General features: G+C 41.4%; 1 protein-coding gene and 1 long non-coding RNA gene across 2 annotated transcripts in view; one reads left to right on the forward strand and one right to left on the reverse strand.

The window, feature by feature from the left end:
• Positions 1 to 27702, forward strand: part of cd276 (CD276 molecule) — a 239667-nt gene that overhangs the window by 113117 nt on the left and 98848 nt on the right. The window contains exon 5 of the mRNA XM_061877936.1: positions 21423 to 21560. Within this exon, the coding sequence (XP_061733920.1) occupies positions 21423 to 21560 (138 nt within the window). The remainder of the gene's footprint in view (positions 1 to 21422; positions 21561 to 27702) is intronic.
• On the reverse strand, positions 2139 to 6251 carry LOC133537085 (uncharacterized). The gene is made up of 4 exons (XR_009802601.1): positions 6145 to 6251; positions 3832 to 3920; positions 3577 to 3649; positions 2139 to 3477 (listed from the first exon to the last, which is right to left on the reverse strand). It is a non-coding gene; the product is annotated as an uncharacterized LOC133537085 (long non-coding RNA).

Here is a 27702-nt window from a genome sequence, read left to right on the forward strand (position 1 = left end):
ATTTTTGGTTCTGTGGCCATAATCCACTTTCGTCTCAAGACACTGAGGTCTTGCAAGATATGCTGAGTTTCCACATGACGTTACGAACATATGATGCCTATATTGCCCAAAATCTTAGTTGAAAGGCTCTATGTCGAATTAATGCAAGGGTTTTGCACTATCCCTGACTGTCTTGTGGTATTATCGTAAGTTAAAAAAAAAGTCTGCCGTGTGTTTTTAATTCATACTTCAGTTCAAGCTGCTACTTGTGTCAGACTTGCAAAACACAGCTTTCTTCTTCATGACTCCTGACATGTTTGCTCATGGGTCGGTCCTGTCACTGTCGAGCTGACTGACTCCATTTTCCTCCCTTGGCATTTTCTGGCATGCAAATGTGAGTTTGTTTCAGTGCAAAAAGGGAAGCGTATGCTCACCGGTTAACATGCGGCCGACTCATGCTGTCGGTGCACTTGTGACATGACATTTACAATCCATTTTACGAAGAAAGGGTGTAGGCACGTTCACATGAGGAGACGTGGAGTTTATTCTCGTTATACTGTCCACCTCTAACTCCAGGCTATTGTTTATGCATCCTTGTTCCCAGCTATTACACATTCTCACTGCGCTCCACTTGCCGTATAGACTGCGCCTTGCTAACAGGACAGCCCTGCTCTAAGCTGTATATTCAGTCAATTAACCAGTCTACTGAGCATGGGATTACATTCACCTGTGAAGATGAGAAAATTCACTCTCAACTTGCCTCAGGCATAATGTCTGAATAAGACTTTAAATAATTCATTTCAGTGAACCTGTAGCTGCCGTCCTCACTGGAAAGTGTCTTTTGTCTTTTTATTATTATTATTTTTTTTTTTCTTGGCATTACTTGGCATTGTAAAACAATTTAACAACAGTTACAGGTAGTTGAAAATACCTCATGCAAGTGAGTATGTATTTGTATTACAGAAAATTTCAAAGGACATAACTATAGAATAAAATATATTTTTGAGCAGTGATTCTCAAACTGTGGTAGTGTTACATTGGTTCCATTTATTGATATGCCAAATATTTGATTGATTATTTAAGTACAGTGTTTTATTTTTTATTTTTTCAAACACAGTGTTACTGTTCAAACTGTGTGTAATGTTACAGTGGCCAAAAATAATACATATGACGTCCCACTGGGTGTGAATTTTCCTTGCCCTTATGTGGGCCTACCGAGGATGTCGTAGTGGTTTGTGTTGTGGTTTGTGCAGCCCTTTGAGACACTAGTTATTTAGGACTATATAAGTAAACATTGATTGATTGATTGATTGATTGATTGATATACTTGTTAAATAAAATCTGTTTTTAATGAGTTCTTAAGCCAACAACATTATTGTGTTTTAATTTAGTTGATTATGGTGGTATTTGAATAGCCAAGTGTTTTCTGAGGTGGTATTGTTGAAAAAAGTTTGAGAACCACTGAAATATCATATTTTTCGGACTAAAAGTCGCAGTTTTTTTCATAGTTTGTCCGGGGGGTACGACTTATACTCAGGAGCGACTTATGTGTGAAATTATTAACACATTACCGTAAAATATCAAATAATATTATTTAGCTCATTCACGTAAGAGACTAGACGTATAAGATTTCATCGGATTTATAGGAGAAGGGACTTATAAAAAACTAACGGAAAAAAAATACTTAAAATTGCGCAGTGCTAAAAATAAATTAATTTAAATTAAAATGCAAATGAAAACACAGCTTGTGTCGTGTTTGTCCTCTTAAAGAAACTATATTGTGAAGTGAATTAATTTATATAGTGCTTTTCTCTAGTGATTCAAAGCGCTTTTACATAGTGAAACCCAATACCTAAGTTACATTTAAACCAGTGTGGGTGACACCGGGAGCAGGTGGGTAAAGTGTCTTGCCCAAGGACACAACGGCAGTGACTAGGATGGCGGAAGCGGGGATCGAACCGGGAACCCTCAAGTTGCTGGCACGGCCACTCTACTAACCGAGCTATACCGCCCAATATTAAAGCAAACAATACATTTTCTCTCCATTTTCATACATTTTTAAAAAAGCTCCAGGGAGCCACCAAGATGGTGCAAAAGAGCCACATGCAGCTCTAGAGCGGCGAGTTGCCAACCCCCGAACTAGTTGTAAGTCTATATACAATTCCAAAAGTTATGAAAATATTTTATGAAGGTTAAGAATTTACCTGGTGCTGCTTTAATGTTGAATAATCCTAAACAGTTTTGCTAGTTTAGAAGGCACCAAACCTCCGACAAGAGTCCATTCCTCTCAGTTATTTAGTCTACTCTCGGCCTTACCCAACTGCCACCAGATGGCTTTTAAAGACCCCCTGCTGAGAAAAAAAAGAGCAGCCGTTTGAAACTTTATTCTTATAAATGGGGTGCCATCACTCTTGTTTTAATGTGCATGTCTGCTCGTCACGACTCTTTTTTTTTTTTTTTTTAACTCTTGCCACAAGCCCACGGCGCCAGGGGAAGGGCGATAATGTCAGACAAATTGTGTTCGTAATTGGGCGGTATGTTGTTGTTCCTGAAGATGATCGCCCTGCTTCTCTGCATACCAGTAAGACTGAGATAGCATCCTGCTCAGGAGCAATTTATTGAAATGCAAACAGGATGGGAAAACAGTTGCCATCTATCTCAGTTTGGCAAGTTTCTTTTCCCCTCTACAAGTCACATTTGAGTCTTTTCCTCCCAAGAAAGGAAAGGTGTTTAGACTTATTGGTGAAAACGTCGCTCTGCACTGTCTTTTAAGCAATAGGCGTTGTCTTGGTTTGATGAACAGTTTTGAGGGTAATACACAACTACATCATTCAACATAAGTTGTTCAGAAGCAATCCGAATCCCCTCCGTCACCAAGGCCATCGTCTTCTTGTTTTTGTTTATTGTTCTGCCAGTCACCTTCTCCACTGGACTTTGATGAAGAAATTTAAATCACAGTGGTGGCAAGACGGTACACTTTTTGAGGTGGTACGCATCAATCACCCGGTCAGCATTAGGTCCTTGTGATTTAAGTGCTCGCTCTTAGTTTTGTCTCACTGAGTTTCATATCTCATTCACTTTACTCTTTCTTCTTGTTCACACTGTTTTTTATGGATGTATGATTTTATTATGATGCTCATGCTCAGAGGAATATGCTCTATTACTGACCCTAGTCAACACCCCTGCCCATAACAGTCCTCTTTAGGTTTCTACTTGGATAACGCCACGTTGTTCACCATGACATCAAAGTCAAATCCCTAATTGAGTCTTTCTTATCCTGAACTTGTCTACAATGAGCCTTTAGGCTCTTTTTTTTAGCCTCAAGGCATCCCTCCGCCAAGGGACATTACTCCCGTTTGGTCACAGCTTAAGATGGTAAGGCTTCTTCCAGGCAGGTAACACTGGACTGACAGTTGGAGGGAAAACTGCTTTGATCCCCGCTGTCTTCACGGTGCAGATTCAAGATGACAGGCAAGGGAGTCTTCGGACCACTTTATTCTACCAAAGGTGCGAGAGAGAAAACACTCTGGCTTGTAAAAACAAAAAAAGCATAAAAAATACTTGGGAATCTTGGTTTACTGAAGCCAAAAACACTACCTGAATTGGCCCCTTGCGAGTCCCTGGTAGTGCCACTTGGAGAATAAAGAGGGCTTATTTCTCACAGATGATCCTGTGTTATAGAGGCTCCATAAGGATGTAGCATTTCATCATACTGTTGCCTGCCCCTGTTAAACCTCTATTTTTAACTTAGCAGTCTGCTGTGGCCTTTTAAAATACAAAATACCCAAAGGCAAAGCGCCATCTGTAACCCAAGTGACAAAATAAGATAAACTGCAGGTGTGTTAAGCATACCGTAACAGCAACATTGCTGATAGATCCAAGGGTCCAGAGTTTTTTCTTGATCCGGATGCAACCCTGGCAGGAAAACACACCCATGCCCTCTGGTAGGAAAGGCAGAAAGTTAAAGTAAAGTAAAGTACCAATGATTGTCACACACACTAGGTGTGGTGAAATGTGTCCTCTGCATTTGACCCATTGCCTTGATCACCCCCTGGGAAGTGAGGGGAGCAGTGGGCAGCAGCATTGCCGCGCCCGGGAATCATTCATGGTGATTTAACCCCCAATTCCAACCCTTGATGCTGAGTGTCAAGCAGGGAGGCAATGGGTGCCATTTTTTTATAGTCTTTGGTATGACTCGACCGGGGTTTGAACTCACAACCTACCGATCCCAGAGCGGACACTCTAACCACTAGGCCACCGTGTACCGTCACAGCACCAGGAATATCTTTACCATAACGACCTAAGTCAGAGGTGTGCAAAGTCATCCAAAAATAATAGTACACAAACAACTTGAAAAGTGGAATTAAATACAGGACAGTTGTACTGTAATGAAAACAAGTTGAAAGGTTAACATTATTAACGCAATGTTGACATGCAGGCTGTTTTTCTTTTTAAAAAAATGATATGTTGTGTTGGTTTTGAAAGTAAAAACTTCCCGAGCCTCTTTTGATTTTTCAGTTTGCGGCCCTCATTGAAAAACGTCTGGACACCCCTAACCTAAGTTAAAGGGGAACTGCACTTTTTGGGGGGTATTTTGTTTATCGTATGCAATCATTATGAGAGACAAGAAGACATTTTAATGCATTCTAAGTCGTAAATAAACGTAAACAACCATCCAAAAACCACAAACAATAGTCAATTTATATTTTGTGACCTGAATAACATTGTGCCCCGCAATGTGGGATCTGAGCCGAGGATGTCGTTGTGGCTTGTGCAGCCATTTAAGACACTTGTGATTAAGGGCTATATAAACAAACTTTGATTGATTGATTGATCACACAGACAAACTATTTATAGCAGCGCCGTGATCACAGAGGGATAACCAGCTTGGCTGGCTATGTTGACATCATCAACTGGTTAGCTGTTTTCTTGCTGCGGAGCATGTGGAAAATTATTGTAGATCAGAAATAATGTCTCTCACCTTGATATTAAAAGATGAGGACCTCATTTGACAAGTTTGTCGACTTTGACAGCCAATTTAGATCAGGAAATGGCGAGAAAGACCCAAACAGACGCTTGGTTTCACCCACCCTTTTTTTCCGCACGATTATGAGTCATGTATGAACATCCTGTCAGTCGGCATCCTAATTACAGCAGACATTGTACAGTAGGTGATGTTTTATTATACTTGTTAGCTCTCATGCAGTCTGTAATGAGTAGTGATCAGTGGTGTTGTCGGAACAAAAAATTATGATGTGTTTGTGGATTTAATACGCCGCTGTATGCTTAAAATGATCAACATATGTAAATATAACATGTTGTTATGAATTTGCCTGTTACTACATTACGTATATATATATATACTAACAACGTGTTTATAAAAACATTGATGGAAACGTTTGGATGTTTTTTAAGCGTTCTTTTAGGCAGAATAGAGCGACTCTCCTAGGCTCCATTGTAAGCGGACTTTTGGTCGCATTTACACAACAAGAGGATAGAGAAATATAAGGAACTCATTGACGACAGCATCGTACTACAATAGTGGACCTGCGTGAAGCACCTCAGGTACATTTTTTACAATATATAAATAATTTGCTAACCTCACGAATGGGGCAAATTCCAAACGGCTTATTTGGAGAAAGTATGAAGGAAGGCACGATTGTTTTATAAATATGTCTGCCGTGCCTCCATGTTTTTATTTAAATTGTTGGGGACTTATGCAGATCCCAAATACACAAAAGCAAGTACCATTAGGTTGATTTGCATAGCGGGTCCCCTTTAGAGGGTAACTACACTTTTTGGGAATTTTGCATATCATTCACAATCATAATGAAAAACATGATGACGGATGGAATATTTTTTAATGCATTCTCAACATTAAATTAACGTAAATAATAGTCTGCTTGCAGCCGAGCAAATGGGAGCGCCACTATTATGCTCATAAAATCCGATAAATAGCTATTCATAAAGCGCCAACAATGCTCAATTTACATTTCGTGATTAGTAATATTGTTTTTTATAAACGCTAATACAGACAAACTATTTATAGCGGCAACGTAATCATTTTTGTGTGTCCCTATGGTTGTATATCATAAAGTGGTCTGCTGTTTCCTCACTTCCCTGCTCCTTGGAACTTTATTGTTGAACATAAATCATGCATTTTACCTGGACATGAGACGTCTTGGTTGATAAGCCGACAAGTTTTTGACAGCCAATTTGGACCTGGAACTGGTGAGGATGACACGAAAACCGCTTGGTCCTCGTCATGTCTTTCATAATGATTGTGAAGGCTAGGCAAAATTCCCCAAAAAGTGCAGTTCCCCTTTAAGTTTCATATTGTATTGACATTTATTCACTAAACTTATCCATAATGCATTATGCAAACATATGAACTCAGCATGTTCACTTTGACCCCTCTTGGGACCAGATTACATTGACTTTAAACTCCTAATGTTATTAGAGCCTCGCCTGTTTAATAGCATATTTTTAAAATCTGATTAAGTATCAGCTGCACGACAGTGTGTATGTTTCATAATCGTACAACTCCACAGACAGGTTTTTTTTTATCGGAATGAAGTAATCTAGTCTGTGTAACATCCTGTTAAAGAAATTGGAACAAGAGTTTCAGAAGCAGCCCTAAAATCTTACAAGATGAGTACGGGTTCTGTGTCTGATGGAGTTGGCAGCATTTTCCATTTAGACATTGTTTTACAAAGAAATGTGAGTTAAAAAGGAGTCTGTAGAGTTGGCTGAGGTACCTAAAGAGTGAAGCCTAGGCATTGAACAGATAGTTTTAATTACAGCTCTTTAAAAAAGCTGTGGTTTGTGCCCTCTTGATGTATCCTCCTTTGGCGGAGTTGATAGAATAAATGCTCACTTATGCAGCCTTTCTCTGTATTATTTGTGATTGATGGTCAACTTGTCATTGACTTAGTTCACAATTAGTTTGTTGCATCGTGGCTTGACATTTAGTGTAATAATGATGGACGAACTCGACTTCTTTAAATAGGCCACCACACCTATTAGATGGACTTCTAAGCAACCGATTTATTCCTAATGAGACATTGGACAGTACCAAAGATTGGAAACTTGCTAAATAATGACCCAATAGAGGAGAATTCTGCTCAATATGCAACCAACGACAAAGTAGTAAAAAAAAAACAGATTTGTCTGTGAGAATCCAATGATGCTTAATAATGAATGAAACACAATGCTCAGTGTTCTCATATGCGCTTTATCTCTACTGAGGACTTGAAACTCTATTTTGATGGCATTGGAGCTGTTTGGAAAGCCATACATCTCGGAATTTGCCCAAATCTTCTGGAAAATTATGTATCTAATGTGGCACAACTAAAAATGTTCCATTAAGGGTTTTATGTGGCTGATACTTGTTTTTTTACAGTCTGATAATATCAACACAATATGTATTACATACAATTGTTTGAGCAAAATAAAGGCAACAGTACACAATAACTAAACAAAATCAATAGTTTGTATATATTACTCATTTTAAATCCTTTAGGTTTTTGCTCTCAAAGACCTCCTGTTTACAGGGAATTATTCCTAGAGTTTGTAAACATTAACTAAAACAATTTTGAGAAAATACAAATATTGATTTAATTGCTTTATTACTGAACATACACAAATACCACCCTTGGTATCGACAACACCAATTTAAAGATCGATCTGCCCTCCTCTTAAACATTTAGTGTACTGAGTCTGACAATGCTGATAATATTAATCAACTTGTTAATTTTTTTGTAATGTGGTTCCATCAACACTTCTTAAAGTTTACTAGGCACTTATTTGCTAGCTTTTCCATTAGCATGCCTGTTCCTGTTTGCTTTTTTGTGTATAACATGATTAGGAACGTGCATCAGTGATAATGATTCCTTATTGTAATACTTACGATACTAAGAAATACGGTTTATATGCTGTATTAGAGGTGAGGGTGGGCACCGTTCACATTTGAACCGATACGGTACCAATTCCCGGTACCTTGGAAACAATGCCGGTACTCCATCTATCCATCCATTTTTGTACCGCTTAATCCCTTTGGGGTCGCAGGGGGGCGTTGGTGCCTATCTCAGCTACAATCGGACGGAAGGCTGGGTACAGCCTGGACAAGTCGCCACCTCATCACAGGCCCAACACAGATAGACAGACAACATTCACAGTCATTGGTACTCAACGGTACCAATGTTCTGTACTTTTGTGTGTATTAATAAATAATAATTGTTTTTCATAATAAAATAAAATTTTTATTGCAATATTTTAAAAATTAGTTGATAATGATAAATACTGTCCAGTTGTCATGTCGTGTTTTATTATCATCATATTTGCAATTACAGTTGCAAGTCCAAAACTTTAGATTTCAGTAGTGTACAGTTTATGGTGCATTTTCTTTGTTGTTGGTTGCACTCTAAAAAGTGCTAACGCTCTAAGTATTGTGCTTATTACACACCAGCTGTTTGATTGTAATGTGCATTATCTTGGGTGGTTTTCACTAACAAATTTAAAGGTGTTGAAATTGCTATATAAAATCACTAATGCTAATCAGTAGCATGTCAATAGCAAAATCAATGTATATTAGCATCAAGCTAGTATATTTTTTTGCTAAATGGCGCCTTTCTTTACTTATGTTGGAGCGTTTTTTTAAGTCAATGTCTTTGTTGCCATTAGAAATTGCAACATTACCTCGAATGAGTTTGGCTGAGTCCACTTACAGGGCTGCTGGAGTGATAGACACGTGCCAAAGTGTGAAGTTGGCAACATGGAAACATTGGATTTTACGTGAATCGGTACCAAAAAAAGTACTGGATTGTGTATGGAGATGGTTTTCTGTAGCTTAGGGGAGCGGCTCTACACTTTGTATGGCGACACGTGCTTGCTAGCCACTTGTCAGCCGGGGGACTAAAATTGAATACAGTTTCTGCTACAGGTGATTAACATCAAAAGGCATTATTTGGCAATGGTGATCACATATTTGTTCTTAAAAATCAGCCGATACTAATTGGTGGCTGATCCCTTTGTACAGCATTTTCAGAAAAGGGACATATATTAGAGATAGGATGAGATAGATTTTATTCATCCCACAATGGAGAAATTATGTGGTTGCAATACAGACACAAAAAGTCCATAAAAATAAGGTGAAAATCACACGAAAACAAGAGGGAATTATCAAAGAATACAACGGACAAAATACATTAAAAGAGCACAAAGCTGATGCAACGAGCTACTACTTCAGTAGCTACATTTCTACATACAGCTACAAAAGTAAAACACAAAGAAAACAACTAATGAATGAGCAAGAAATGGTAGATATTATGCACATAAAATTGCACCATGTATATAAAAGAGACAAAACAAAACAAAAATACCATTCCACCAGCAGATCATGCCAGGCTATCTTGTAAGAATAAACTGAAGTCCCAGACTATTAAAGGTTGTGATGGACTATTTTATTTAGTTATATCATACAGTGCTGATTTTGTTTTCACAATTGTATACCAACATTATAATAACATCCCTATTTCCAGTTCTGATAGAGGATTGGCAGCATCTGTGTTGCTATGGCAATTGCTATATGTTGCTGAGATCCAGAATCCTCTGCAGTGGACATTTGTGAACATCAGCATCAGAATCAGTTTTAGGGGCCGAGTACAGTGCACTGCAAATTATTTGCCACTTGCCAATATTTAGAATTTAATTTCTAGAAATGTCCTGAATTTTTAGAGCTATTTACCATATTTTCTGGACTATTAGCCGCAGATATAAACATTGTGAAATGAGTTATTTACACAGAAATATGTTTTAAATGCTATCTTAATTGTTTCCAAACTGAGTCTGTAGCACGGCAGTAAAACGGCTGATTAAACTTAGACCCACTGCTGCCAAAGCTAGCTCCTCAATCAGCTAAACAGACTCAACAACGCCACAGTGACATTTTGGTGGATTTACTGAGGAATTTGTGAAACTGTAACAATACAAAAATAATGCCATTGTAAGTAATTAATACTAACACAGACAATCATAGACATGTTAGCACATTAGCTCATGCTAACCACGCTTCATTACTTTGCAATAACATATAATCATGTATGAAAACACTCCTAAAGACATCACACGGGACGGTTGAGTAAGTATAAACAGTTTTAGTTAAATTGTGAAACTTACAAACATTGCTTAAAGGAATGAATCCTTTTGAGCAAAAACGCTATGGATAGTTTTACTTCCGGTTAAAGGCCAAACAGGAAGTACATTTTCAACTCGCAGCACCTGTAGTGACCAAACTTGTCCAAAAGATGGGGCCATAGCACAAATTATACCACAACAATTTAGTCCTCTGCTTGGGTTTAATAAAATCTATTGAACAAAAAACAATACGGCCTTTAACAAAAACATTTTTTAAATAAATTAGTGTGTAGGAAAACCGTAGCGGCCTATAGTCAGGAATCTACGGTACCTATGACAAATCGTAATTATAGCATGACCTATGTTAAAATGTAAAAATTGAGAAAATAACTAATAAGATAAGATATTTTGGTTTTCCCCCACATAGAAAGTCTTGTTTAAAGACAACTCTAAGATGCTTAAATTAAGAAACACAAGTACAATAATGCTTGTTTTCTGAATGAAATACTTATTTCTGCTTAAAAGTCCTACTAATTTCTATATGCAAAAATCTCAATTTATAATGTTTTTTCAAGTAAAATGATCTGTCCACGCAGCTTCTTAATTTCACTACTATTTAATGGGTTTTTTTTCCTCTAAAATCTACTATTTTATTTACCTTTTTTTTCAGTGTAGATTTAGCACATACGGAATTGGATTTGGTAGACTGTGCTCTACGTATATGTTGATCAATAACAGAGCTATTTTTTCTATTTGTAATGCTGACAAAAAATATACACTATATTGCCAAAAGTATTTGGCCACCAGCATTGACTCACATATGAAATTGAAGTGCCATCCCATTCCTAACCCATAGGGTTCAATATGAGGTCAGTCCACTCTTTGCAGCTATTACAGCTTCAACTCTTCTGGGAAGGCTGTCCACAAGGTTGCAAAGTGTGTTTATAGGATTTTTCCACCATTCTTCCAAAAGCGCATTGGTGAGGTCACACACTGATGTTGGTCGAGAAGGCCTGGCTCTCAGTCTCCGTTGTAATTCATCCCAACGGTGTTCTATCGGATTCAGGTCAGGACTCTGTGCAGGCCAGTCGAGTTCATCCACACCACACTTTGTCATCCATGTCTTTATGGACCTTGCTTTGTGGACTGGTGCACAGTCATGTTGGGAGAGGAAGGGCCCCGCTCCAAACTGTTCCCACAAGGTTGGGAGCGTGGAATTGTCCAAAATATTTTGGTATCCTGGACCATTCAAAGTTCCTTTCACTGGAACTAAGGGGCCAAACTCAACTCCTGAAAAACAACCCCACACCATAATTCCTCCTCCACCAAATTTCACACTCGGCACAATGCAGTCCAAAATGTACAGTTCACAACTGGATTTGTTGCACAGGTGGCATCCTATGACAGTTCCACGCTGGATATCACTGAGCTCCTGAGAGCGGCCCATTTTTTCACAAATGTTTGTAGAAACAGTCTCCAGGCTTAAGTGTTTGATTTTATACACCTGTGGCCGGGCCAAGTGGTTAGGACACCTGATTATGATCATTTGGATGGGTGGCCAAATACTTTTGGCAATATAGTGTATATAAAGGAATACACCGCAGAGGATGCCGGTTCTCAGGATATACACATGCTGTACATCTATACCAGTGGCTCTTAACCTTGTTGGAGGTACCGAACCCCATTAGTTTCATGTGCGCATTCACCGAACCCTTCTTAGTGAAAAATAAAACAGTGTTTTTTTTCAAATTCAAGACAAAGTTATGTGTTTTTGGCAACACTTTAGTATGGAGAACATATTCCAAGTAACAAAGACTTAATTTAGAGTTACTGGGTTCGGGTTAGAGGGTTAGGGTTATAATGAGGCCATGCCGAATAAGGTATTAATAAGTACTTAATGATGACTAGTTAAGGGCCAATATGTTACTAATTTGCATGTTAATAAGCCAGTAATTAATGGTGAATATGTTCCCCATACTAAAGTGTTACCAAATGTGCACAAAATGAACCGTGCATGAACATCACCTTGTTCAAAGAACAAAACCAACACAGTGCAAAAACTCACAACAAATTACACACCTGCAGATCAGTGTGACTTCTGCTGTTGCCGTATCCGTAATACCTTAATAGGGAGAAGTTTTAATTGACACAAAGAGTCGGGTGTGTTTTGACCTCCGCCGAACCCCTGAGGCCGACTCACCGAACCCATAGGGTTCGATCGAAGTTCGAACCCAGGTTAAGAACCACTGATCTATACAAACAGAAGAACGTCAAAAAACAAAGACAAAACACAAGCATGTCAAAAAACAAGTGAACTGTTCGAGGCTAACAAATAGTAAATCATGAAGAAGAATAAGAGGACAAGTTTGTCACAAAAACATCATGCTGGTGCCATGTCTTTCTCCCTCTGCAGTATTACATCAGCTTTTCCCACATCCAATTTCCAACTTGGTTTTATGCAGAGGCGGACAATTATACCATCACATGGTATGAAAACGTGATTGATGTACTTTTTAAAGCAATATGCACCTTTTAATGTGAAGCTTACTTGGTGCAAGGCCATCTAAAAAGCTGCTGCACCAGGTAATGTCCAAACACTCCATCCATTCCATCGCACAGAGGGAATAGAGGGGGAAAAGAGAGGCAAGGTAAACAAAGCTATTAGGGACAAATCTATTTCAGAAGAAAACAGAATCACATCATCAAACAAGAGAAAAGGAAAAATATGATCCTGCAGCTCTTTGGGGGCTCGACGTGGCCATGATAGCTGACTATGGCATTTGTCTTTATCAGTCTGCCTTAAGGGGTGGGTGGTGGGGGGCGGGGGGTCAGTGTGGTCGGGAAAGTGTGAAAATAAAAGGGAATGAAAAAGACAGAGACCCGAGGAGCGTAAGGTCTTCTTAACTCGTGATGTGTTTGGTTCTTATCTGGCTTAGAGAGATGGTTATTCCTCTCGCCCACGTGTTTGTCCGTCAATACACTGATATTCTCAGATGGTCATCCTTTAAATAGCACAGTGAAGGGCTGTGAGGGTTGCGAGGGCTGCGAGGTACGTCGTCATCAGTCACGGCAAGCCCAGGGAGTTTCACGCAGCTTCATCAAAATGACAGGATGGACTTGACCGCTTATTTTTTTCTTGTAGCATTCGCTTTGCAGCAACACTACTTGGGACAAATATTAACCTTTAAGAGGCCCTTTAAATTCATTACACAAGAAAAATCAGCTTTACAAAGATTGAAATAGAATTATAAAATAGTGTTCTTCAAGGAGTCAATCCGGAGGTCAGCAACCCACGGCATCTTTAAAAAATGATTGAAAATTTAAAAAGGTGGGGGTAAAATACAAACAAACTCAACAGTTTGTTTACATGTAAAATCTTTCACTCCTTTGTCTCATTTTGTCCACCAAACAGTTTATGCTGTGCGTGAATGCACAAAGGTGAACTTTGTTTATGTTATTGACTTGTTGGAGCGCTAATCAGGCATATTTGGTCAGTGCTAGTCCATGCTATAATGCTATTTAGGCTAGCTGTATGTACATATTGCATCATTATGCCTCGTTTTTAGGAATATTTGAGCTCATTTAATATCCTTTACTTTTATCTTTGTATGTAATTTAGTATTGCATGTCTCATGACATTAAATCAATCAATCAATGTTTACTTATATAGCCCTAAATCACTAGTGTCTCAAAGGGCTGCACAAACCACTATGACATCCTCGGTAGGCCCACATAAGGGCAAGGAAAACTCACATCCAGTAGGACGTCGGTGACAATGATGACTATAAAACCTTGGAGAGGACCACATATGTGGGCAACCCCCCCACCCCTCTAGGGGACCGGAAGCAATGGATGGCGAGCGGGTCTAACATGATACTGTAAAAGTTCAATCCATAGTGGATCCAACACAACCGTGAGAGTACAGTCCAAAGTGGATCCAACACAGTAGCGAGAGTCCCGTCTAGAGTGGAGCCAGCAGGGAACCATCCGAAGCGGAGGTGGATCAGCAGCGCAGAGATGTCCCCAACCGATACACAGGCGAGCGGTCCATCCTGGGTCCCGACTCTGGACAGCCAGTACTTCATCCATGGCCATCGGACCGGACCCCCTCCACAAGGGAGAGTGGGACATAGGAGAAAACGAAAAGAAACGGCAGATCAACTGGTCTAAAAAGGGAGTCTATTTAAAGGCTAGAGTATACAAATGAGTTTTAAGGTGAGACTTAAATGTTTCTACTGAGGTGGCATCTCGAACATTATATGTTTGTAATATTGGCTGTATTTCAGATAGTTGTTTGTGCGCCATGTCGTTCCAGACCACAGCAAACATTACTTAGCTTGCCAAAGATAGTGATAAATCTATTAGAAGAAGATAGCCTGCCGTTTCCTTTAACTTGGACACACAAATCTACACCTCCGTCCATTAAAAGCTGGCAAACTGGTAATTTCCAGGAGTTATCTCACTTCTTGAGTACCCTCTGATTTACTAATGGTTTCTACTGTTGTAAAGATGTGTAGAATACATATTACATTTCAACATTTCTGTCAACGAAGATTTGCTTCAGCCTGGGACACATTCATTTTGATAGTAGGCTATTAAAGCTAATATAGACACTTACATCATGTGGTGGCTGTAACGCCGGTTCGGCATCGTGGTACCGGGTTCGATTCCTCCGTGGATGCGTCAAACGAAGAACACAACAAAGGTAGGATCTAACAAATTTATTAACAAAAGGTGAGCTCTGAACAAAAACACTGGAGCTAATAAAGATGGAAACAAAAGACGCTAGCGTGAAAGCTAGGAAATTTAAAGAACTAAGACTTGGCATGAAGGCATAAAAAGTAAAAACAAAGATGATTAGCATGTGAGCTAAAGATGACTAGGTGGTTGAGCTAATGAGCTAGCGAGAAAAGCATACCTGACGTTACGTTGCGTGAAAAAAAACTAGAGTCCCAGAAAGAATAAACAGAAGAGGCTGGCTTATAAAGGGAAGGTGATTAGCAGATAACAGGTGTGCAGGAACCGGGAGTAACAGCTGAAACTAATAAGTAACCATGGTGATGGAGTAAACGGGAAATAAACGGATCAAATGGAGAATGAGAACAAATATGGAAAAATAAACAATAATATGTAAAGATCCGAGTCACGGATCGCAACAGTGCATTCATTACAAAACTCATATGAGACTTTTAAAGTCATTCTAATAGTAGGCTATTATAGCTAGTATAGACACTTACGTCATGTGTTGCCTTCATTATAGGATTTATGTACGGTGTTTATTTTTTTGCAGCTCCAGACAGATTTTTTTTTTGTATATTAGGTCCAACATGGCTCTTTCAACGTTTTGGGTTTCCGACCCCTGAGTTAATCTTAATCCTCATTATTATTTTTCCTTTTTTGTAGCCTATAAAATTGATAAATAATATAACTGTACACAATACAAAAATAATAACACATTTACATTTCTTAATTGAATATTAATTTTCCTAAATATGTTTCAAGGAATATTTTCAATTACCTAAAAATGTGTACAAAATGCAAAAATATTTTTGAAAGTCATTTCTTTATTATACCAATCTTCATTTTCTTTACATTTCCCTTTACACTGATACCCAATTTGCAAGGTTTACACCACAAAGTTGGGGGATGAACAGCATGTGCCCTGCCCACTTTGTGAAGCCAAACCACTTTAGTCGGCTATTGTTTTTGTTTTGAGCTTGATGGTGATGCTCGAGTGACTGCGCTGGCTGACTTGTGACTGAGGAGGGCAATGACATCCCACAACAGTGTGTGACCAAACTCGATTCGATTAGATTGCAAATTTGCCATGTGTTATTTCTTCCTTGTTACTAATAAGACTTCATTCAGCCGATTCACCAAAGAATACCAAGCAAGAGTCCGCCGAACACAGGCTTCCAAACATGTTGTATTACGCCCTTTCATGATTTGCAAGGAAAAAAAATAGGTTCATGTAGTTCCGACCGTCTCTGACAGCGGATCATCTCCAACAGGATCCCCTCTCTTTGCCCTCCATCTTGGATTGACTGCACTCAAGCCTGTCTGCCTGCCTTGAGACTCCATGCCAAGTCTTTGCAGATGCTTCATCATTTCCTCTTTACAAAGCCAGCAATTTTTCTTTTTTCTTCCCTCTCTGTTATTATCTGGCCGGCACGGGTATTCTCAGAAGGAGGCCTGTTTGTGCTACTACCAGGCTCACAGCCATTCACTGGCTCCGCTGTTTTCTTTGCTTCTCCCTCTGTTCAGTTTAAATACTCTGGGGAAATTTGTCTGTCTGTGATATATATATATATTTTTTGCTGCTGCTGACCATTTTTTATTTTTTTTGCTTCCGTGCATCAGTTTGCCCTTTGCAGAGACACCGTAACTCACTTTTATGTGATTTTACAAGAGAGCTGTGTTGAAAATGCATTAATTAAAAACACAATTTATGTGTTAATATGCATAATCATGTTTGTACACTGATCCCAGTTGAAGATAGTTTACCAAAATGCCCTTCATTAGAACTTAGACAGCAGGGAAGAGAATGGGATTGTTAGCTACAGCCAACGTTGTGTGGGTGAAAAAAGTGTTTTGCGACTGCAAAGCGGTTGACCATCTGGACTCAATGGAATGATTCAAAAGATGTAATATGAAAAGGCTCTTACCCTGAAAGCTGAAGGTTCACACTGACTTCTGTTTCCTCATATATATACATATATATTTCCAGGGTGATTCAAAAAGAATATGCCAAACTCATGCATTTATTCAGTTGTAAAGCATTGTCCTAGACTGTATCAATGGTCATTTGGTCTCAAAATCATATCTCGAAATGCTCCAAAACTAACTATTCGCTTCATTTCAAGCAGATTAAAATGACTTTGTTTTTCAACAAGACGGAGCTCCGCCCCATTGGCATATCGAGATTAGAATTTATCGAAATGAAAACGTGCCTCAATGGTGGACTGGTAGTGGAAGTGCTAAAGACCTTGCTCTCTGCGCTCGGCCTGCCAGATCCCCGGACCTAATTGTGCGAGACTTTTTTTCTGTGGGGGTATGTTAAAGACAAGTGTTCCACCGTTGCCTGCAAATATCGATGACATGAAGAATCGAATAATAGCAGCAACAATCTGTGGTGAGGTTTGGGAGGAATTCTCATATTGTCTTGATGTTGATGGTGGCCATATTGAGTATGTGTAAAGCATGTAATAAATACTCAAAGTTATGTACAACATGTGTTAAAGCTAGGTTTTCTATTGTTTGTAATTTTTGAAATATCAAGTGATAATTTTGGCGTATTCATTTTGAATCACGCTGTGGTGTAGAGCAGTCAGTGTCGAGCTAAAATTACTAGCTCAAATACATTGTGATATAATATACATGAAAATCCTCCTATGGTCATCACACATGGGCTGGTTTAGTACGTATGAATTGTTCTAGTTATATTGTAACGTTTACAAATATTGCTTAGAGCAGGGGTGTCAAACGTATGGCCCGTGGGCCGGATTAGGCCCGCAATCAGGTTTTATCCGGCCCGCGTGATGAGTTTGCTAAGTGTAAAAGTGAGCCGACATTTTTGAATGAAAGAAACTGCTGTTCTAAAAGTGTCCACTAAATGTCGCAATAGCAATTCTTTGTATCTGTAGATCAGGGGTAGACAACCAGCCGCTCCAGAGCCGCATGCGGATCTTTGATCTTTCTAATGTGGCTCAGCATTTTTCCAGAAGGTTTTCGGATTTCAGTGTCTCTCCCAGGGAAAACTTTTTTACGATTTTCACCCGGACGACAATATTGATGGCGTGCCGAAATTCACGCTCTCTGAAACATGTCATCGCGCCCGCCTTTGCACATTGCTATCTACATACTGGCCGGGCACATGTAATATGCAGCATCTGTTATTACACAAAAGTGACTGAAAGGGATACTTGTTCAACAGCCATACAGGTTACACTGAGGGTTGCGATATAAACAACTGTAAAACTGTTAAAGTTGTTTGTATCTTCTTTTTTGGGGGGGGGGTTGATGGTGGCAGGTGTATAATGTAGCCCGGAAGAGTTAGGCATGCATGGGATTCTGGGTTTTTGTTCTGTTGTGTTTATGTTGTGGATGTTCTCCCGAAATGTGTTTCTCAATCTTATTTGGTATGGGTTCACAGTGTGGCGCATATTAGGAACAGTGTTAAAGTTGTTTATATCACAACCCTCAGTGTAACCTGTATGGATGTTGAACAAGTATGCCTTGCAGTCACTTCCATGTGAGTACAGAAACCACATTCAACATGTGACTGGGCTGGCAAGCCGTTAGTTTAGGTCAGGGGTGCCCATTACGTCGACCGCGGGGGGTGTGTCAGTCGATCTCGAGCCAGGCTTTTAAAAAAAATAGACCTAAAAATTACTGATCATCAATCTTCACCAAGACGTCACTTAAATGACATTCACGGTACCGGAGGGTCTTGTGAGATGACGCTGGCTGCTGCAAGATCATTATTATTAAAATATGACCGAGAGGAAGGCGAGAAACACTTTTTATTTCAACAGACTCTTGCGCCGTACCTTCCGTCAAAACTCTAAAGGCCGACTGCACATTTCCTATCTTCACAATGAAAGCCCTGCTTCATGCTGCCTGCGCTAACTAAATACAGAGTCTCGGAAAACTGGCGTGCACAAGTGATCCCTCAGAAAGCTGGCGTGCACATCACTTGTGCACGCCAGCTTTCCGAGACTCTTATTTTGTTAGCGCAGGCAGCATGAAGCAGGGCTTTTATTGTGAAGATAGGAAATGTGCAGTCGGCCTTTAGAGTTTTGACGGAAGGGACGGCGCGAAAGTCTGTTGAAATAAAAAGTGTTTCTCGCCTTCCTCTCTGTCATTTTTTCATAATAATGAACTGGCAGCAGCCAGCGTCATCTCACAAGACCCTCGGGTGCCGTGAATGTCAATCAAGCAAGCTACGGAATTTGCCGCCAATGTTTTTCTTGTAAAGTGTATGGAAGCTGGATGAATTAGATGCCAAAAACCAACCACTTTCATGTGGTATTGTACAGAAAGGACAACTTTTTTTCTCCTCCATTTGAAAATGTGGGCGTTATCATCATTACTGTCTGATTCCAATCAATGCAAGTCATCAGAATAAGGTAATACACCAACTTATATTCTTGTCTTTGTGAAAGAAAGACATCTATATGTGTTACACATGCTTGTATTATCATTAAACACATTTAACTTGTTTACAAAAATGTCTCTTTCATAAATAAATAAATATAAATGATATATATAAATGAGGTAGATCCCCTCGAGTTGGTCAATTGAAAAGTAGCTCGCCTGCAGAAAAAGTGTGGGCACCCCTGGTTTAGGTTGTAGAGGGCGCTAAAGACAGTGTCATAATAACATGCCCTTGTTATTGTTGGTTGGGTGAAAATCAGCAGATACTTGAGAGAATATTTGCTCTCTAGTTCGGAAGTCTCCCGGAAAAATTGTGTCGGCAAGTGTGCTGCTGTCAAGCGTCACTCATATAAAACTTGAGGGCCGCACTTACATTTAATTTTCATATCAAGGTTTTTAATTTTCATATTAAGGTGTGACCCCTGCTTTATACTTAACACAAAGCAGAAAAAACTCTGTATGCAATATCATTTCATATTAAATTTCAAAAGTGTTTTGTGGCTCCCTTTGTTTCTTTATTTTGTGAAACGGGTCAAAATGGCTCTTTGAGTGGTAAAGGTGGCCGACCCCTGCTGTAGATGATGCAACATATCTAAAAAAATAAAAATAAACCACAGGTAGAATACTATTAACTGCAACATGTACGTGTAAAAAAACAACAACATTATAATTTGCACATTTTTAGAATGTGCTTGTTCTATTTCTAAACAAAGAAAACAATCTGAATCTTATATTTAAGTTATCATGCCGTAATTTTAGCCATCAGGTCCACTTGGGAGTTGATTTTTCTCCATGTGGCCCGCGATCTAAAATGAGTTTGATACCCCTGCTTTGAATAATCCTTTTGAGCGGCACTTCCGGCACGAAACAAGAAGTACATTGTAAACCGGCAGCACCTGCAGTTAGCGAAGATGGCGCCTTTGCACAAACAATACCACACCTATTCAGTGTCTGTCGGTGTAACATGAAAACTATTTGTTGAATAGAAAACATTATGCCCATTAGCGAAGAAAAATCCATTAACACGCCACACCGTTTCATAAGCCACAAGGTTTAAAGCATTGGAAAAAAGTAGCGGCTTTAGGTCCTGATGGTGTGGTGCAGTGGGGAGAGTGGCCGTGCTCAACCCGAGGGTCCCTATTTCAATCGCCGCTTAGTACCAACCTCTTCACGTCCATTGTGTCCTGAGCAAGACACTTCACCCTTGCTCCTGATGGGTGCTGGTTAGCGCCTTGCATGGCAGCTCCCTCCCTCAGTGTGTGAATGGGTAAATGTGGAAGTAGTGTCAAAGCGCTTTGAGTACCTTGAAGGTAGAAAAGCGCTATACATGTACAACTAATTTATCATTATTTAATTAGGTACTTGCAAACTTAATTTTAAAAAATTACAGAAGTTATCATAAACACCTCATTTTTAAATGTTGCAGTACAGCATTTGATATTATTAACATAAACAATCAACACCCACAAAAGTACTGTTAAGGAATTAAGAAATTGGTACTGTGGAAGAGGGGTTAGTGCATCTGCCTCACAATACGAAGCTCCTGCAGTCCTGGGTTCAAATCCAGGCTCGGGATCTTTCTGTGTGGAGTTTGCATGTTCTCCCCGTGAATGCGTGGGTTCCCTCCGGGTACTCCGGCTTCCTCCCACTTCCAAAGACATGCACCTGGGGATAGGTTGATTGGCAACACTAAATTGGCCCTAGTGTGTGAATGTGAGTGTGAATGTTGTCTGTCTATCTGTGTTGGCCCTGCGATGATGTGGCGACTTGTCTAGGGTGTACGCCGCCTTCCGCCCGATTGTAGCTGAGATAGGCGCCAGCGCCCCCCGCGACCCCGAAAGGGAATAAGCGGTAGAAAATGGATGGATGGGTACTGTATCAGTTCAAATGTAACCACCTCTAAACACAAATTAGTGTCTTTCCTACAGTCAAAGGATGGTGGTTGTACTTCCTTGATCCGGGGCCGCATGACTTCTGCCGACAAAGGAGAGTTGTGGTGCATTGACCGGAAACAGGATTTCACATTGACATTTTAAATCAATGGGTTTTGCCTTCACTCGAGTAAAAAAACAAAACAAAGTTCCTTTATAATGGAATAAAGTTTGCGAGCGAGAAAGCATTCTTGTAAATCCTTACCTTCATCCCCGATTCAGGTCAAAACATCTCCTTCCCGCCGGTGGCACTATGGGTGACAGTCGGCTTGGCTGTGTGCCTCCTGGTCCTGCTTGTCGCGCTGGCCGCTGTCTGCCGCAGGAAGATCAAGGAGAGCTGCGAGGAAGCCAGGAGAGAAGGTATGTATAGAGGGCGTTCAACACCATCACAACTCACTGGTTATGGCTCCTCACCAGCCTACAATCAATGTTTCATCCCCTTGGATTATCATCTGTGTAGGCTTTTCATTTGGAGGACAAAGGAAACAAACAAGACATTATAAGGGCATCAAATCACAGGTTATGGGATGCAGTTGTACACAACACTATCTAAAAACCACTGCGTGTTTGGCTAGGAGAGCTTCAGATCAATAAGTGAAGTGATACTTGGAAATGGCAACTCCATTTTTTTAATGCATTTAACAATATAAATATTGGTAATCACTGACACAAATAATTTATATGAAGGTGAAATGTGTGTGAAGTGTAGCTTATGGATAAGGTGTTAAAATATACGGTATACCGGTATTAGTATAGTACCGTGATACTAATGAATCATATTCGGTACTATACCGCCTCTGAAAAGTAACGGTCCCTACCAGTTTGGCATCTCAACATCTTTTTTTATTTTTCTTAATTTTTTTAAATAATGTTTATAAACTCAGGACGTTGTTTATAAACAGGGACGGCGTGGCGCAGTGGAAGAGTGGCCGTGCGCAACCCGAGGGTCCTTGGTTCAAATCCCACCTAGTACCAACTTTGTCACGTCCGTTGTGTCCTGAGCAAGACACTTCACCCTTGCTCCTGATGGGTGCTGGTTGGCGCCTTGCATGGCAGCTCCCTCCATCAGTGTGTGAATGTGTGTGTGAATGGGTAAATGTGGAAGTAGTGTCAAAGCGCTTTGAGTACCTTGAAGGTAGAAAAGCGCTATACAAGTACAACCCATTTATCATTTAAATACGTCCCTGGACACATGAGGATTTTGGATATGACCAATGTATGATCCTGTAACGACTTGGTATCAGATAGATACCCAAATTCGTGGTATCATCCAAAACTAATGCAAAGTATCAAACAACAGAAGAATAAGTGATTATTACATTTTAACAGAAGGGTAGATAGAACATGCTAAAAGAGAAATTGAGCCGGTATTTATTAACAGTAAATGAACAAGTAGATTAATAAGTAATTTGTCCTTGTAATTTTTCCTTAATAATTTTGACAAAATAATAGAATGGAAAATGACACAATATGTTACTGCATACGTCGGCAGCTAAATTAGGAGCCTTTGTTTGTTTACTTACTAATAAAACACATGTTGTCTCATATATTCACTATTTTATATAAGGACAAAATTGCTGTAAGAAACATATGTTTAATTTACGGTATTATTTTTTGTTAAAATAATATATGCAATTTCTTTTGGTCCCCTTTAATTAGAAAAGTCCCGAAAAGTATCTAAATCATTTTGGTACTGGTACCAAAATATTGGTATAGGGACAACACTAAAATATAGTATTATCAAGTCTTTTTTTTTACCCCAAAAATGTCATCAATTATCCAATTGTTGAAAGACAATACACTTTTTGGCTTGTGTTCTCATCTCAAGGCCTGTTATAAGTCATAATACGTTATTATAAGTACAAACCCCGTTTCCATACAAGTTGGGAAATTGTGTTAGATGTAAATCCATCCATCCATCCATCCATCCATCCATCTTCTTCCGCTTATCCGAGGTCGGGTCGCGGGGAAACAGCCTAAGCAGGGAAACCCAGACTTCCCTTTACCCAGCCACTTCGTCTAGCTCTTCCCGGGGGATCCCGAGGCGTTCCCAGGTCAGCCGGGAGACATAGTCTTCCCAACGTGTCCTGGGTCTTCCCCGTGGCCTCCTACCGGTTGGACGTGCCCTAAACACATCCCTAGGGAGGCGTTCGGGTGGCATCCTGACCAGATGCCCGAACCACCTCATCTGGCTCCTCTCGATGTGGAGGAGCAGCAGCTTTACTTTGAGCTCCTCCCGGATGGCAGAGCTTCTCACCCTATCTCTAAGGGAGAGCCTCGCCACCCGGCGGAGGAAACTCATTTCGGCCGCTTGTACCCGTGATCTTATCCTTTCGTTCATGACCCAAAGCTCATGACCATAGGTGAGGATGGGAACGTAAATCGACCGGTAAATTGAGAGCTTTGCCTTCCGGCTCAGCTCCTTCTTCACCACAACGGATCGGTACAACGTCCGCATTACTGAAGACGCCGCACCGATCCGCCTGTCGATCTCACGATCCACTCTCCCCTCACTCGTGAACAAGACTCCTAGGTACTTGAACTCCTCCACTTGGGGCAGGGTCTCCTCCCCAACCCGGAGATGGCACTCCACCCTTTTCCGGCCGAGAACCATGGACTTGGACTTGGAGGTGCTGATTCTCATTCCGGTCGCTTCACACTCGGCTGCAAACCGATCCAGTGAGAGCTGAAGATCCCGGTCAGATGAAGCCATCAGGACCACATCATCTGCAAACAGCAGAGACCCAATCCTGCGGTCACCAAACCGGAACCCCTCAACGCCTTGACTGCGCCTAGAAATTCTGTCCATAAAAGTTATGAACAGAATCGGTGACAAAGGACAGCCTTGGCGGAGTCCAACCCTCACTGGAAATGTGTTCGACTTACTGCCGGCAATGTGGACCAAGCTCTGGCACTGATCGTACAGGGAGCGGACCGCCACAATAAGACAGTCCGATACCCCATACTCTCTGAGCACTCCCCACAGGACTTCCCGAGGGACACGGTCGAACGCCTTCTCCAAGTCCACAAAGCACATGTAGACTGGTTGGGCAAACTCCCATGCACCCTCAAGAACCCTGCCGAGAGTATAGAGCTGGTCCACAGTTCCACGACCAGGACGAAAACCACACTGTTCCTCCTGAATCCGAGGTTCGACTATCCGGCGTAGCCTCCTCTCCAGTACACCTGAATAAACCTTACCGGGAAGGCTGAGGAGTGTGATCCCACGATAGTTGGAACACACCCTCCGGTCCCCCTTCTTAAAGAGAGGAACCACCACCCCGGTCTGCCAATCCAGAGGTACCGCCCCCGATGTCCACGCGATGCTGCAGAGTCTTGTCAACCAAGACAGCCCCACAGCATCCAGGGCCTTAAGGAACTCCGGGCGGGTCTCATCCACCCCTGGGGCCTTGCCACCGAGGAGCTTTTTAACTACCTCAGCGACCTCAGCCCCAGAAATAGAAGAGTCCACAACAGATTCCCCAGGCGCTGCTTCCTCATAGGAAGACGTGTTGGTGGGATTGAGGAGGTCTTCGAAGTATTCCTTCCACCTATCCACAACATCCGCAGTTGAGGTCAGCAGAACACCATCCGCACCATACACGGTGTTGATAGTGCACTGCTTCCCCTTCCTGAGGCGGCGGACGGTGGTCCAGAATCGCTTCGAAGCCGTCCGGAAGTCGTTTCCATGGTTTCCCCGAACTCCTCCCATGTCCGAGTTTGCGCCTCAGCGACCGCTGAAGCTGCACACCGCTTGGCCTGTCGGTACCTGTCCACTGCCTCCGGAGTCTTATGAGCCAAAAGGACCCGATAGGACTCATTCTTCAGCTTGATGGCATCCCTCACAGCTGGTGTCCACCAAGGGGTTTTAGGATTGCCGCCCCGACAGGCACCAACTACCTTGCGGCCACAGCTCCGATCATCCGCCTCGACAATAGAGGTGCGGAACATGGTCCACTCGGACTCAATGTCCAGCACCTCCCTCGTGACATGTTCAAAGTTCTTCCGGAGGTGGGAATTGAAACTTTCTCTGACAGGAGACTCTGCCGGACGTTCCCAGCAGACCCTCACAATGCGTTTGGGCCTGCCAGGTCGGTCCGGCATCCTCCCCCACCATCGCAGCCAACTCACCACCAGGTGGTAATCGGTAGAAAGCTCCGGCCCTCTCTTCACCCGAGTGTCCAAAACATAAGGCCGCAAATCCGATGACACAACTACAAAGTCGATCATGGAACTGCGGCTTAGGGTGTCCTGGTGCCAAGTGCACATATGGACACCCTTATGTTTGAACATGGTGTTTGTAATGGACAAATTGTGACGAGCACAAAAGTCCAATAACAAAACACCACTCGGGTTCAGGTCCGGGCGACCATTCTTCCCAATCACGCCTCTCCACAGGTTTCACTGTCGTTGCCAACATGAGCGTTGAAGTCCCCCAGTAGGACAAGGGAATCACCCGGGGGAGCACTTTCCAGTACTCCCTCGAGTGTACCCAAAAAGGGTGGGTACTCTGAACTGCTGTTTGGTGCGTAAGCACAAACAACAGTCAGGACCCGTCCACCCACCCGAAGGCGGAGGGAGGCTACCCTTTCGTCCACCGGGTTGAACTCCAACGTGCAGGCTTTAAGCCGGGGGGCAACCAGAATTGCCACCCCAGCCCGTCGCCTCTCACTGTCGGCAACGCCAGAGTGGAAGAGGGTCCAGTCCCTCTCAAGAGAAGTGGTTCCAGAGCCCTTGCTGTGCGTCGAAGTGAGTCCGACTATATCCAGCCGGAACTTCTCCACTTCGCGCACTAGCTCAGGCTCCTCCAAAACCCAGGGAGACTCGATAATGTGGTGCAAAATATTATTTAATTCATCAATTATTATGCCAAGTACATGGTTAAGGAGATACTTAAATTCTTGTTTACCTTACTAATCAAACATTAAGGCCCTTTCAAACCTTTCCTGGGCCTTCATCAGGATATAAAAACCTTACCGATGAGATGAATGATCAGGAAGTCATCACGACACCTCGACGGCCGAAGCAACTTTCGAAAAACCGAGAGGGGCCTCTATGTAATGCATATATACCGGGATGTGGGATGGCGGGGAAAGTCGTTAGTCGGTTGCAGTAATTAGTGTCGTGGAATGGCCAGGAATAATCGCAAGTGCAGGCCACTAAAAAGAAGAAAAAAGTCTGACTGGGGATAGAGGGTGCAAAGCAACCAGCTCTGCTGTAATGAGATCCGCTCAGAGTGGAGGAGACATTTAAATAAAGGTCAGCTAGTGTCTGCAACAGGGCCTAGAGGTTTAAAAATAAATATGGAAGTGACACAGACTTAGAGTAGAGAGTAAATAGCTCCACGGAACATATGAAATGAAATGAAAAGAGAGTTAATATAATGCAGTTCCTCCCATGAGCAAAGGGCTCTCGGGGTTGTGTGGGCCCCTTTTAGTTGGGTGGGAAGGAGGTGGAACTGCGTGCTGTCAACCCTTACACCAAAAGCACGATTGATTATCTGGTTATCCACCTTATTGAAATGTAGAGGCTTATATTCTGTTCCCTTCCTTCCTACAGTAGATCTGCAGTATTTGAAGTAGAGTGTGCCTTGATAGAATGACACTGTGTGAAAACAGATGAGAGGGGGATTATAATAGCATTCCCATGTACAGTACATATAAGCAGGGTGTGAATTCCAAAGAAGCATGGGACTTAATTGCAGCTGTCTTATCTTTAAATGGTGTTCTCGGGCCCGAGCCAGATTGGAGTTGACTCTCTTCTTGCCGCGTCTGTATAGTGCGGGTGCAAGGGGTCACTAAAAGTGGGGAAGCGAGTAAGTAATTTATCATCCCTGTCATAATGTATGTAGGGCTGTAGAGTCTGGATCATAACTGAATCGAGCAGCTTGGGCTATTGCAGTCGGTTGTGGAAGCTCTAGCCCATTGCATGGGTGGCGTTAATAAAGCTTTCTTTTTTTTCCCACCTTCGCCTTTTTACTTCATGACTCAATAAAAGCTTCTATATCAAACATTTTATATAGAATGGATTTCTTTCACCTAGCGCATACTTTAAACTGCTCTAATAAAACTAGCCTTTTTTTAAATTAACTGCAAAGAGGACAGGGCATTAATTGGAGAGTATTGGTGTCCCGAGCCAATATTGATACCAGCCTGATATCAGCAAAAAAAACAAAAAAACAAGTATAGCTTGCATCTAAAATTTCTGATATACCGTATTTCCTTGAATAGCCGCCGGGGCGTTAATTAATTTAAAACCTCTTCTCACCCCTGCGCTTACCAATGGCATGCAGTAAAAAATTGAGTGTGATATAAAAAAAAAATTTCAAAAATAAATAATTCTTCTGCGGCCTCGGCCCGGTGGTTGGGGACCACTGCTCTACAACATGTCACCGCGTCCACCTTTACACCATGCTATCTGCGTGCTGGCCGGACGCATGCATATCGCTGCTTGTCATACGACATTGCAATGCACACTTGGTCAACAGCCATACCTTTTACAC

This window comes from Nerophis ophidion, linkage group LG02 (genome assembly GCF_033978795.1).
Source record: "Nerophis ophidion isolate RoL-2023_Sa linkage group LG02, RoL_Noph_v1.0, whole genome shotgun sequence".
Classification (NCBI taxonomy): domain Eukaryota; kingdom Metazoa; phylum Chordata; class Actinopteri; order Syngnathiformes; family Syngnathidae; genus Nerophis; species Nerophis ophidion.